Source organism: Chroicocephalus ridibundus, chromosome 6, assembly GCF_963924245.1.
Source record: "Chroicocephalus ridibundus chromosome 6, bChrRid1.1, whole genome shotgun sequence".
Classification (NCBI taxonomy): domain Eukaryota; kingdom Metazoa; phylum Chordata; class Aves; order Charadriiformes; family Laridae; genus Chroicocephalus; species Chroicocephalus ridibundus.
Genome location: NC_086289.1, coordinates 41533429 through 41546817, shown reverse-complemented (window position 1 = coordinate 41546817; position 13389 = coordinate 41533429). Strand labels below are relative to the sequence as shown.

The window sequence follows — 13389 nt, the reverse complement described above, 5'->3', positions numbered from 1 at the left end:
GGATATCAGTCGTTGATTAAAGCAATGCCAAGGAGTAGGAAAAAATAGCTTCAGAAAATTGCCTGAGCAAGTATTAGGACATTGTTCCTGTTGGTAACTACCAGCTTGTTAATGAGCTGCCTGAAGACATAAGAAGACCGTTAACAGGAGCCACCAACTTTAGGGGGGGAGCCCTTGTCATAAAGACAGGGCAAACTCCAGTGTTGGTCAGATCTGTAGTGTTTGTAGATACTGTGCTATAAAAAGAAAGAAACAGGAAATGAGTTAAACCTGCGTTTCTAAATTTGGCATGTAGCCTTTAGGAGAGGGGAGTTTTAGAGTATTGCAAATTGGACATTTCTTTTAAACAACATGAGGGCAAAATGAGGGAAATCAAATGCTGTCTTATGGTGCTGTTTGACTTTCACTTAATTGGATCTAACTTGAACCAGAAAAGTTCTGGATTTAACAGAAACAAAAGCTTTAAATAAATCCTTCTGATATTAATCAAAAAAAGCCAGTCACACAGCACAACTGATTTGTAGTTGGTTAAATTGAATGTAGTCACTCAATCACTCAGTACTGATCTTTATGACAGAATCTGTCCTGAAACTTTAAGTAACGGGTTTTTATGGTGTGTTTGGTTCACTGGTTGTACATTGTAATTAGCAGATCGGATGCAAAAAAAGACAACCTTTGATTCAAACTCTGCTGCATGATTCCAGAGGTAATAATTCTTACAGTACATGTTGTGGGGGATGGGACCTGGATATGCTGCTTTTCTCTGCCCCCTCTTTTTTTTATTTCTTTTTTTTTTTTCTTTTTAAAAATCTACTATCCAAGACTTTTACTGTTCCTTACAATGACTGTGACTGATGATGTCATTGATAAGGCATCAGATAAATTCTAAAAGTGGAAGTTGTAGCCCAGCCTGGACAAACACCTTGTCAGCATGCCATAACATAACAGCAGGAAGAAATGCTGTATTTCCTAATTTCCTGAGCAAAGTAAATTGGCAGCGCGCTGAGAAGTTCTCCCAACTATAAACGTGTCTGAGTAGAGTAGGAACAAATTCCAGTCGTCTGCAGTTCATGGTGGTCAGTGGTTGAAATCTGACTGTTGTTATGAGAAATTTTGACTTGGAGGCTTCCCCCCTCCCCCCCCTCCCCTTCTTGGACCCCGATGAAATTTCAGGCCACTGTTAACTTTTGCATTTGTCCATGTATTGTATGAGGCCTCATTGCACCTTAGTATGCTTTGCCAGCTAGCACTGGTCTTGGTACTAAAAAAACAAATACGTAGGATAATACAAGTCAGTGACAACTTGAAATATTTTGTGCGTTGAAATAGGATAAGTGGAGGCGAGAAGGATGCTGGAGGACTCTGCCTTCCAAAAGCGGCAAGGCTATTAAAAAAACATGGCTGCACAATTTAAAGGGGAAGAGGGAGAAGAAAACTGTGCACTGTCATAGGTGGCATTATACCTATTTGTAGGCAGTGTCCTGTTTTTCTTCAAATGACAATACTGACAAACATCAGTCAGTTCAATCTGCAGTTAGTGTGTCACAACTTTTTTAAAAAAATATAAAAAAATAAAAACCAAAACAAAAAAACCCACTTGATTCTTCCGGCTGTGTGATTGACTGAGTGAGAATCTGGCAACCGCTCAATTGAGGCAGCTTCTTCTAAGCACGCCTGAAAAAAGGTCTTAATTTTAGTTAACCCATGTTGTTAAACACTCATACGATAAGATTCTGTTCATCCTCTTCTCTTCTTACATGTTTGAAGTTTGTTTGTGAAACAAATTATAGACAACATTGGTGGGACCCTTAAAAAAATTAAATGCTACACGGTGACAGATTTTTGAAGAGCCAGTGTTAGTAATGAGAAAATGTAATAAAGGGCCAAAATAAAACGTGTTTCAAAATATTTTAGCTTGATGTGAGGTCATGTGTTCCAAGTATTTCCTTAGTATTAGCTCTATGGAGTTCAGGATTGTTATAGTGAGTCATCTTTTGTAAAGGCCGCAGGCAAGTCTGGTATTGGAGAGATTTTCAGCAGCTTCTAGATTTCGAAGGATTGAAGTGATGTCAGAGTGTCAGTGTAGGTAATTCTAATGACCTGCAATAGATCTAATGCCAATCTGTGTGAGCTTTTGTACCCCAAACAGTAAAATATTTCTAAAGAGCATTGTGGAAATAAAGGCTTTTGTTTTCTAGTAAAAACAGCAGTGCAAGGAGCAGTGGAAAGCTTTCAGAGGCCAAAGGGACTCAGATATGGAACTGAGGACAAACAGTAGGGAAGTTCTTGGAACGGGCATGGTTAGGAGAAAAAGTCAGCTCAGGATTTTGGTTTCTGTTCCCATTTTCACTGTTTCCAATCGGTGTTTGGTTTGCATGGTAGATTGAAGTATGTGGTACACAAGCACCTCTTCCAGCTCAGCCTGCTACGTATTTTTTTGGTTTTAGTTTAGCAGTTCACATGTAACTTCATTTAATTGAACATTTCTGGTATTGTACTTCCTTTATTACAAGAGGAAATGTGTTAATGTTGTGCTTGAAGTTGTTTCATTTCTTTTTCAACCCTGTTTCTGGAAATTCTAGTCTAACCAGATCAGTAACGCAGTTTCAGTTTTGGCAGCTAGAGAATGGGAAGTAGCTTTGCCAGCATTGCTTATGCTGAGCTCTGCCAGGTGACATCGCCACCCTTGGGCTTGTATCATGTAAAGTTTTCCCTTGCCAAAGGAGAGATGATCTCACCCTTTCACAAACCATTAGTTTAGAAAATTGATGGGTTGTGTCAGGAGAAGTGTAAAATATTGCAAAAGAAAGTCTGCCATTGTTTTTGTCAAAATAAGTAATTTATTTTCTTTTTTTTTTTTACAGGTTCTTTAAAGAACTAGAAGCAAGACATCAGAACAACATCTTTATTGATGATATTAGTGATATAGTTGAAAAGCATACTTCTTCAACGTTTGATCCATATGTAAAGTACTGCACTAATGAAGTCTATCAGCAGCGAACACTGCAGAAATTACTGTAAGAACTAATTTTAAAATACGGTTGCAAAATCATCCCCTCTTTAGTAAGAGTGAGTAGTAGGCTGTGGTATTTGGTGCAAAACCTATGGCTTCCAACTAAGCATGTACTTACATGCTTAGCTTTCCTTAATGTGCAAGTTCCTTTGAAGTAATTGAGAGCGAAAACATGCCTGGCTGCATCATCCAATCCTGTTTGTGGTCATGCGTTACATTCCTTTTCCACTGATAAGTACAGTTTAATCAGTGTCAGAGGCGTACTTTCCTTGTATGTTACATACGAGTCTGTCTGCACTCATGTTCCTGTATGGGAGAACTTGAGGTTTCTAAATGTCAATACTGGTCTTCTATATCTAAGTAAATAAAGATGAAGGCTTGGTTGATATGACTCCTTCAAACCACACTTTCCTATTAATAAAATCTAGCAACTTTCACAACTGTTTGGTAAAACATACCATTTAATTCTCTCCCCCTTTTTTCCCATCAGAGCCACAAATCCAGCATTTAAAGAGGTGTTATCACGGATCGAGTCCCATGAAGATTGCCGGAATTTACCAATGATCTCTTTCCTCATTCTTCCCATGCAGAGAGTTACTCGTCTTCCCTTACTGATGGATGTGAGAACAGACTTATTCTTCTATTTTTCCTTGATGCGTGTTCTTTAATGTTAGCATTCTTTCATATTCAGATTCTAGTTCATTCCAGTCTCTTCATATCTTCTTACTTATACCAGGTTCAGGGCTGTAGGTACTGGTCTATTGATTATGAAGTGCTGTACAACTTGTTTGCTTGCTGTGACCAGTACCCCCTGCTCCTGACCCCCCATTCAAAAATTAAATATTTAGAAATTCTAATAGAAAAATTTTACAGTAAAGGGTCAAAATGATTCTGAAATCAAGGAGGAACCTAGCGCAGAAGTGTTATATAGTGTTAGGATTAAAATTAAACCCTACAGTTTAAAAACCAGGACTTCCTATCATACAGATCAGATGAGGGTCCTCTTGCATAAATACTTACTTTCGGGAGCAGGGTCGTGAAGACACTCAAGTTAAGAGGGTCACAGCGTAACCCTGAAGAATGAACTCTGTTCTCAAGGGTGCGGGAGCTCTTTGAGTGGAGCAATATCAATAGACTTGGTTTCCCACCAGCACGTTACGCAGTGAGATGTTCCCTTCCTGCGCAGGCTACCAGGCGGCTCAGGAAGTGCGATGAAGTGAACTGAGTATTGGTGAAGCAAAGCTCACCCCAGATTCATGGGATTTCAGTTAAGATGATAGAACTAAATTTATGTGCAGATTAAAATCCAGGCTCAGATTCTAGCATTAGTAGGATCGAGAAACAGGCCTAATAATTTTGATCTATATGTTTGCAAATTGTACACTGATTAATTTGATCATCTGGATAGTTACTTAGTTCATTCATGGACATTGAATACTTTCTTCTCTGTAGTATATTCCTAAATTTAAAAAATGGAATAGTAATCCCATGTTACTTCGGTGTGTCACTAGATGTGCCTTTCCCTTTTTTTCTTTTTTTTTCTTTTATTTGCCTCCTTCCCCTCTTCGGCTGTAAGAATCTTAACAAGCAAACCAAGCATTTTTTCAGTTAAGTTTGTTTGCTTTTCTTGGAAATGGTTGTGTAAACCTTATATTGAGGCTTCAGAGCAAATTCAATTTTTAAGCTTTTAGTTCCAGAAATACAGCTCCAACTATGTTCAGATAGGATGGAACGTAATTAAACCAAAGACTAATTTAATGTAAAATATCTTACAATGCTTTTGTTTCTCAATCAAAAAAGTGATTTATGTGGTCGGTCATTGATTCAAAATGCCTGTCTCTGATAGAACTTTGTCTTTACCTCTAACTTATGAGAATAACCTCTGTGAGTAGATAGAACTGTCATGTGCACATCATAGATCGGATTCACTTCTCATTACTTGCCAGCACTTCCTCTGTTTGGGTGCTGCAGCTGTCTTCCCTTCCATGTGCTTTTTTGGTTTAATATAATACTGTTATGCATATTTTTCCATGGTACACATCACAGTGTAGCCTCAGAGCCTTTTCTGTTAATCCTCTGGAAATACTTACTTCCACGAGGAGGTCAGACAGAGTAATCTAGTGTAGTTTTCTTCTTGCAAGTACAATTGTACACAAATGGGTATTTCAACTTCCAGGAAAAGCTTAACATGGTACTTGAAATAGGAAGAACCTGGTTACATACAGCTGCAATGGGATTTTATTGTGGTTTGCAAAACGTTTGAGACGAGATGGCAGAAACTTTCCCTTTCCTGCAGGTATATGGCCTGTCTCTTCCACTGTGTTGCCACAGGTGGAGGTTGGCCAAGAGGTGTAAAATATCACTTTGCTCCAAAAAGCTTTCAAGGGAGGCATTCCTCAGTGTTGGGAAACACTCTGAAGAAGTGATCCCATGTTCTCTCTTTTATCCCGGTCCACAGCTGTGACTTCACCTCTTTGGTGTCAATTAATATATATGTAAAATTCTCTATTTGTTACAATCTGTGCTATGTAATCCTCTGAAGTAACTGACATTTTATTTCAGACGATTTGTCAGAAAACTCCTAAGGATTCACCAAAATATGAGAACTGCAAGCAAGCTCTAAAAGAAGTGAGCAAGGTACGTTCTTAAAAGTTTAATATGGATGCGGAATTTTTCCTGCTTTGACTGTTTTCCTTTCTAAATTGCACTGCCTGCTTTTGTCATTTCAAAATTCCATTGGGAGAAGTGGCTGCTTTTGTTTTTTCTTAGTTACTTGAAAATTAATTTTCAGGTTCATTACTCATTGTGTTCAGAAAGCCATGGGGTGGACCAGACATTTTTAAAAGGGAAAAAAAAAAGGGGGGGGCAAAAAAAAAAAGCCAAAACACTGTCCTGACAGCAGAGACAAAGTCTGATTCTTCTAAGCAAACTTAAGCATCGTTTCTGCTTTTAAGTGAAGCAGATCGCCTCCTGTCAGTCGTTCAAAAATGTTCTCTTCTCCCGTAGTCATGCTTTTTTGCCAAGAATGAATGGTGGAAGAAGAGCACAGTCCATTTCCATGCATGGATTGTGAATTTCAACAGCGCTTACTTGCATAATAAATTCCAGTTCCTTCCATTTGAACCTGAGCAATCAGATGGGGTTTTTTTATTTTTTTTTATTGGCGGGAAAAGCCAATCCATCTGTTCAATATAATTATATTCTGGAAATAGACAACTCTTTAAAACAAAACATTGTGTTATGAAAAGAAAAATCTGTGGATCTAAAGACTAGCTGTCTTTTGCCTCTAAGATCTCAGAATTTCAGAAACTGTAATGCGTCATGGACTGTTGTGAAATGTGAAGAACTGGGCGTTCTTTATTAAAAAAAAAAAAATCAGTCTTTTTCTGCATGTTGGGGCTAGACATTACCTTGAGCCTTGAACATGCTTGTCTACTTTAAGGGAAAAAATTATGTTTTCCATGTATAAATAATGCAAACAGGAAGAGTACTGAAAAATAAAAACTCTAGGCCACTAGGGATTGTTTTTATGCCTAAATTATTGTCTGCTTATTGCTTAGGAAAGTATCCTAAACTCAGTAGCACTGTACTCCTGCCAACAAAATCGGGTTTTTCTGTAGGAACAGAGTATGGTGTGTGAAGTGCTCGATTAGAAAAGCAGAAAAGGCCCACTGACATCTGGGAAGTCCCTGCCTGCTGTGGCGGGGTTAAGGGGATGCATTTTCATGCCTTTCTGTCTTTGCCCCCCGGTTTTTATGTGCTCCCCACCCCCACGTGCAGGCTTCAGTAACGCTGTAGCGTGCTTTAAAACTGTGTTCTGGAGGTCAGCTGCAATGAAACTTTCCTAGGGTACTGTTTGCATTAGTTTAACAAGATGGTACCCTAATGTTTGTGCTGGGGCTTTCTTCTATGAGTGAGCTGGGGTGTGTGGTACACGCAGCAGCGTGTGGCGCCGATCGGTCAGTCTGGGAGGTTGTTTCTGTTGGAGCTGATCATTAACTTGGATCAGAGAGCTATAACCCTTCACTGTCAGAACTTCTGGATGAACCTTTGTACCATCTGGACTCCCCTAAGAATAAATAATTGTCACAGTGTAGTGGGTAATCCAGGTTGAGGGGGATCTCGGGAGGTCATCCAGTCCAGCCTCCCGGAGGAGAGCGGAATTGGCTGCCAGGTCAGACCTGCTCGCTCAGGGCCGCACACACTCTGGTCTTGAAAGCATGATGTCTGTGACCCGGCGTGAAAATGTCAGTGCTTTTGCAAATTTTCTGCTTCCTCTGAACTGCATTTTATAGAGGAACAATGTTTGCATTGTAAGTCCTGAGTATATTAAACCTGTTAAATAAATGTCTTGTTTCTAGTTGGTGCGTTTATGCAACGAGGGTGCTCGGAAAATGGAAAGGACAGAAATGATGTACACAATTAACTCCCAACTGGAATTTAAAATCAAGGTATGATAGTGGTATTTCTGACCATAAATCATTTACCATACGAATAGTTTTGACTACGTGTTAAGTTTTATAGGTTCATTGCCAGCATAAACAAAGTAAATTAGCGTAGGCTGTAATACTGACATGACTTCAGTGAAGGAAGACAAGTTCGTATTCTGGGATAGCTGAAGCCCTGGAAACTGAGTCACTGAGGACTGTTGCATCTCACCAAGCAGGTTAAGCTTCAGGTTGAGGCTTTTCAGGGGAAGAGAGTTGTGGGATATATATATATATTTTCAAAAGAATAAATTGTCATTAATTACTGAAGAATGAGGTATATCGGATTCTGCATTTACCTTTGTGGATGAACACCGTCCTTGTTGGCGGGACAGTACCTGATAATATCAGTCATGGTAGAGTTTTACGCTGTTTTACGTAGTTCATAACAATGTGTGTGATGGTCTTGTCACAGTTCACGCAGAGAATCACACGTTGCCCTGCCTCTGTGTCCATCCTTCTCGTCATTCATTTCCTCGAGGCTTGTCAGAGCTTGAATTGCTTTTTTTGGTCTCTTTCCTCCTCACATAAACCAAAAGCAGAAGAATGCACAATCATTTCCAATTTGCAGGAGAATCATTGCGGTTCTCCACTGGCGACGGAGGCCGTGTCACTGAAGAGTGCACCGGGCTGATTGATGAATCTGTTGAAGTCTCTTGCAGAATGGGAATTTTTTGGATGGATGAAAGAAATGTTTTGGGGGGAGGTATCGCATTGCCAAGCAGTTCTGTTTCTCACTTCAGCACTCTGTCTGGCAGCGTGCGAACAAGTTCTGATAAACTTCATCCCACGTGAGTTGACTCTTCTGTGAGCTGCACATCTGAAGTTTTGCTTAGATTTCTAACTGCAGCTGAGGAACAAATCAGGTGTTTCTTTAGAGTGAATCGGTATTTGCAATGGATAGAGTAAACAGTGGAACTTTAATGGCATCTTCATATCACACAGTAATTCTTGCAAAGAAATGATCTATTATATCAGGATAAAAAAAACTTTTGTCAAGTATTTTTATTTTAAGAGTTATTTTATAGCAAATTGTTTTTTTAATGTATATTAAGTATTCTTTGCTGTAAAGACAAAGTAAGTTGCTGTGAAGATCTTGCTGTTAGGAGAGGGGCCAGCTGCTGCTGCTTGATGATGAGATGTTCTCATGTACGCGACAGGGAAAGCGCACCTAAGTACGTACTTCTAGGCCAGGGAAGGATCCTAATAGTATTTGACTGTCTGGATTTGCAGTAGTGTGAAGTAAAAAAAACAAACACAGGTCTATTTCCAGTCACCTTAGGACACGTTTTTTGGAATTACAGTCTATTTTTACCAGATTCTGATAGTCTGCTGGGAAAACTGTCAGTTTGAGGAGTCATCCTCTTTGTGGGGGGTGACCGAGTGCAGGCTGTGGTTGGTGAGCGCTGCCCGCACAGGGGTGTGAAATGCCTGGGCCCAGCCGGCTTCTCCCACAGCAGCTGCCTCGGCTCGCAGGTCCCACCCTGGCAGGAGCTCCCCAGCTTTGCCCACGACAGCCCTTCTGGCAGCATGGGCTGGGCAACCAAAATCATGAGCCACCTGCCTGGAAGAGCAAAGTGGGCAACAGCGGGCTTCAGGGTAGGGGAATTGCTGAAGTTAAACTACACCTTTATTAGTACAGTTCACTTTAATATTCCCAAGTTTTTGTTTTGCTAGTAACCGTGGTATTAACCTTCAAATAATTTTAAAAGAGTCTTGGGATATTGAAGTATTCCGAATTTTTTCTTTCTAGTCCTGAAAATACAATTTAGGCTGTCATTAAAAAAAAAAAAAAAAAAACAACCAACAAACCTCTCTACAGTCAGCCTTTTTGGTAGGAAAAAATAGCAGACATAGTCATAGTCAGTAGGGATTTTACTGTACTGATTTATCTTTTTTTACTGATTTATCTTGAAAATAATTCTTCAAGTACGCTTACTTTTTTCTATTCGATGTTTGTTAAAATATCATTTCTACAAATAATGTCTCATACCATTACATAATGAGTATTCTTTTGTGAGATTTTTTTTTATTACCATACAGGTAGTAATTAGAGGTTCGTGTTTTTAAAGATGTGGTTCTTTAATGGATCATCATCAGTCTTTGAGGAAATGCGGTCTCCAGAAAGATAGTTCTGAATTTGTCTGAAGTATTTTCATTTTCAAACTTTGACTAAAAACCGAGAATAATAATGTTTACTTACAACAAGAACAATAAACAAAACATCTCTTAACAAGTGACATCACTACGTATGCTAACAATGATGGCTAACAGGCTCAAGTCTTTGATAGTCTAAGATAGTGTTTTGGATAGTCTGAAGTCCTTGGGCGATCTGCTTTGTGGTTTCAGTAACAGTTTTCAAATCTACAGAAGTACCTAACGGTGTTTAAGTGCTTAAATGGTTTATAGTCTCTTACTTTCCCCCTGGGAAGAGGATGCCGTTGACCCCGGTTTTGCGGATGCGAGAGCCTTGTACAGTTCTTCCCTCTGCATGCTGTAACTAGCAGCGAGTAACAGCAACTTTCTGTATTTTTTTAATGCAAGTTTTTTTTCCTTTGTGCATCTTAAATATAAGCACTTAGTGGTTTAGACCTTATCTGTGGTTTGAGAGCTTGCCAGCTGGTGTATAAGAGGCTTCTTTGGCCAAGTTTCAGTACATTTTAAGTTCTGGCGGCTTGTTTTATACAGACAGGAGATGGTATACGTGATGTACTCTTTTGGCAATTAAGGAAAAATTAATAGGAAAGTAAAAAGCCGCCACTGGAACGTAGTCAATTAGGAAAATGTTATGAACTCTGAGATTAGATGAATTTTTAGTTCATCCTCAAATAGAAATTGTCGGAGTACTTTTTGTCTGTAAAACAACCATTGTGGTGCTATAATTCTGTTTTATAACCATTATAAATTAGGTAAACTATTTCTGTTCTTGCTCACCCTCAGAGTGTTTGGGGATTTTTATTATTTTGTTAGATGTAACTGTAGAACATTTCATGGGAATACAAGAGAGGCTGCTCAGATATTATGTCGCTTTTGTACACAGCTAATCTGTAGAATTTAATTTTTAACTGAGATACAGAAGTTTTTATTCTTACATTTTTCATCTCTAGCACCAGAAAGGTTCTGGGTTTGGGGATTTTTGTTTTTTTGAGGTTCTTTTTTGCAAACGGACTTTTCTGTTCATGAAACAAACTTGTTTGTGACTTCTGTGTTCAAGGAGCATCTGGCCCAAAGTCTTTCAAGTTTGTAGTCACAAAAAGCGCACTGGTGTCACTGTTGGGTATGGTCCGATGTTCCACATTCCTGGATTGTCTCACGGAACTGTTACTGCATTTCAGGAAACAGAAAGAAAAGCCGTTTGTTTAAAAAATTGATTTTCATGTCACATGAAGGTACTGAACGAGTAGAGTTTTGATTGAAAGTAAGCCTCATTTTTTAAAGCTGAATGTTAATATTAAAGAACTTTGATTTCAGTGATGGAGCTCCTCTGGGATTGTTGTGTCCGAGCACTGAGCTAAACTGGCCTTTCACAACCTGTGAGGTTTAATGACGTGTCTTTAATAAAATGACCATCCATAAGAAAACTGGTAGCATGTCCTAGGAGAAAGTAGTAAAGTTGGATCAACAGAAGTCTAAGTTAGCCACTGCTCTGAGTGACACTGGTGACACTTCACTGTGTGTGAGCTACAATAGCAAATTACACAGCAATTGTGGACAACTATGAGAGTCACCTTTTCTGACAAAATGGAAGACAGCGAAAAAACAAGCTGAAGTTCCTCCTGAGGAAGGGCAGTTATTTGTTAATATGGCCTTTCATAAGTGGATGCCTAAAGAAATGTCCTCTGAAAATTGTCAGGTGTGTCCTTCAAACCACTGGTGAATGTGTGATGTCGTGAGCAAAGTGTATTGTTTGGGCATTGACATGGACAGCTAATTCAAACCCACATATCGCATGCTGCTTTGCACATTCTTTTGCAGAGTTGTGTTGGAACTTCAGTTTACTTGCAGAGCAGAAAATGGATTTTACCACACGTGATGGCTAAGCCCTCTGGCATTCCTCACTTACCTACTTCTTAATGTAGAAAAATTCTGCGTGCTCTGAATATCTCAGTAATAACGATAATAATGCTCAGTACTGTATTAGGACCAATCTGATCTTGTATGCTGTCTCCATATCTGTTTATGTCTGTTTTAATATACTCAAAGAATACTTCAAAGTGTATTTATCTGTTAAAGGATTTTACTTTTTTTAATTTTATTTATTCTGTGTGTGGTACAGAACACACCATCAGAAAGAAGGCACAGCATCATTTTAACCGGCCTTAGGGATGTGATGAAACGCAGCGTGCAGTAACCGTCATGTTTGAGATGAGAAGCTAAGCTCTTCTTTCCCATTGTTTAGGTAGAAAAGCTGTAAGGTACCTAGAGGAAAATCTAGTGTTCGTACCTGCTTAAAGAATGATTGCTTACTCTACAAAAACTTACGTATCCCTGGGAGACAGTCTTTTTATTTTTAATCTCCTTAGGCGATCTCGCATAGTCTGTTCCATCCCAAGTACGACCGATCAAATCTGTTCATTTTTATCTTAGATGAGCAGCTATGTTGTGCATGAGTGATTTTCAAGTATTTGCAGACTATGACTTGTACATTGTATGGATGAAGATACCTTAAACCTTGATAACCTCTGTTTTGTGCTTGTACTTGTGATCTCGGAGCTTTGAGTTCACTCAAGCATTTGTTGTTTTTTTTTTTTTTTTCCCCAAATACATAGCAGTCTTCTACCTGAGTTTTAAAAATTCTACTTTTAAAGGATTAAAATGTTATTTTCTTGCTTTGTAGCCATTTCCATTGGTTTCGTCTTCACGATGGCTGGTGAAAAGGGGCGAATTAATGGCATATGTAGAAGACACCGGACTTTTTTCTAAAAGAACTTCTAAACAGCAGGTTTACTTCTTCCTCTTTAATGATGTCCTCATTATCACCAAGAAGAAGAGGTAAGAGTTTCACCGATATAAAATTGCCTTTGTGTTCAACTCCTTGAATCACGGAGAGAGCAGCCGAGTTATCGTTGTCTTCTAAGATTATTGTGACAGTTGTGTGTGTCTCCCTCTACGGGGAAATTAAAACTAAAGCTTTCTGGCTTTGGAACGGTAAACTTGATTGCATCCACAGTGTTTTTACATATTTTCTAGCCACATTTTTGTTTTAAAGAACCAAGGAGTCTCAAAAAGAAGTGGACCCGGTGCATTTGCAGCATAAAATAGGAGGAAATATGGACTAAACATGTTCTACATCCAGTAAACATTTGTAAAGCCACTTAATGTTTTAATACGCTGTGTCAGAGAGAGTAAATCAATTAAGAAGTTACTTGAGTTTTCTCGTATTTCTTTATCAGACTGTGTTTGGAAATGACAAGTAACTACTTGTTAAAAAGGCTTTATTTTTGCCAAACACAATTGACATTCCAAATTGTCAAACAAATTAAAAAGTTCATCCTTGATGCCTTAGCCAAGGGAGGAGTTTTGGAAGGATAAAGAAGTAGTAATTTTCATCCCCTCTGTGCTTTCCACACTTCAGCTGTTTTTGAGAATGATGTATGGGATACAAATTCTATCAGTCTCCATTTAAATACTTATGATTAAATTTGAGGGGAGGTTTAGATTAATTAAATTGAATGGAATTTGCATCCTCTGCTGTTGCTCTTAGATAATACTTGATAGATAAACCTTATTCCTGAGGCTAAAAACTGTTTTGAAGAACAGTTACCTTGCATCTGGGTTGGCCAGTTAAATCAAATATCAGCTATTTTTAAAAGACACCCTTCTGTGAAATTTCTAATCCATAATTTAAATGAATTTTGAGGAACGAGGTATGATATAAAATCTGGGAAG

At 38.7% G+C, this 13389-nt stretch overlaps 1 protein-coding gene across 3 annotated transcripts in view; it reads left to right on the top strand.

The window, feature by feature from the left end:
* The window catches only part of ARHGEF26 (Rho guanine nucleotide exchange factor 26), a 55115-nt gene that overhangs the window by 29117 nt on the left and 12609 nt on the right, over positions 1–13389 (top strand). For all 3 annotated transcript variants that reach the window (XM_063337748.1, XM_063337747.1, XM_063337746.1), the window contains 5 exons: positions 2865–3017; positions 3504–3633; positions 5576–5650; positions 7375–7464; positions 12338–12492. In XM_063337748.1, coding sequence (XP_063193818.1) covers positions 2865–3017; positions 3504–3633; positions 5576–5650; positions 7375–7464; positions 12338–12492 — 603 coding nt within the window. The remainder of the gene's footprint in view (positions 1–2864; positions 3018–3503; positions 3634–5575; positions 5651–7374; positions 7465–12337; positions 12493–13389) is intronic.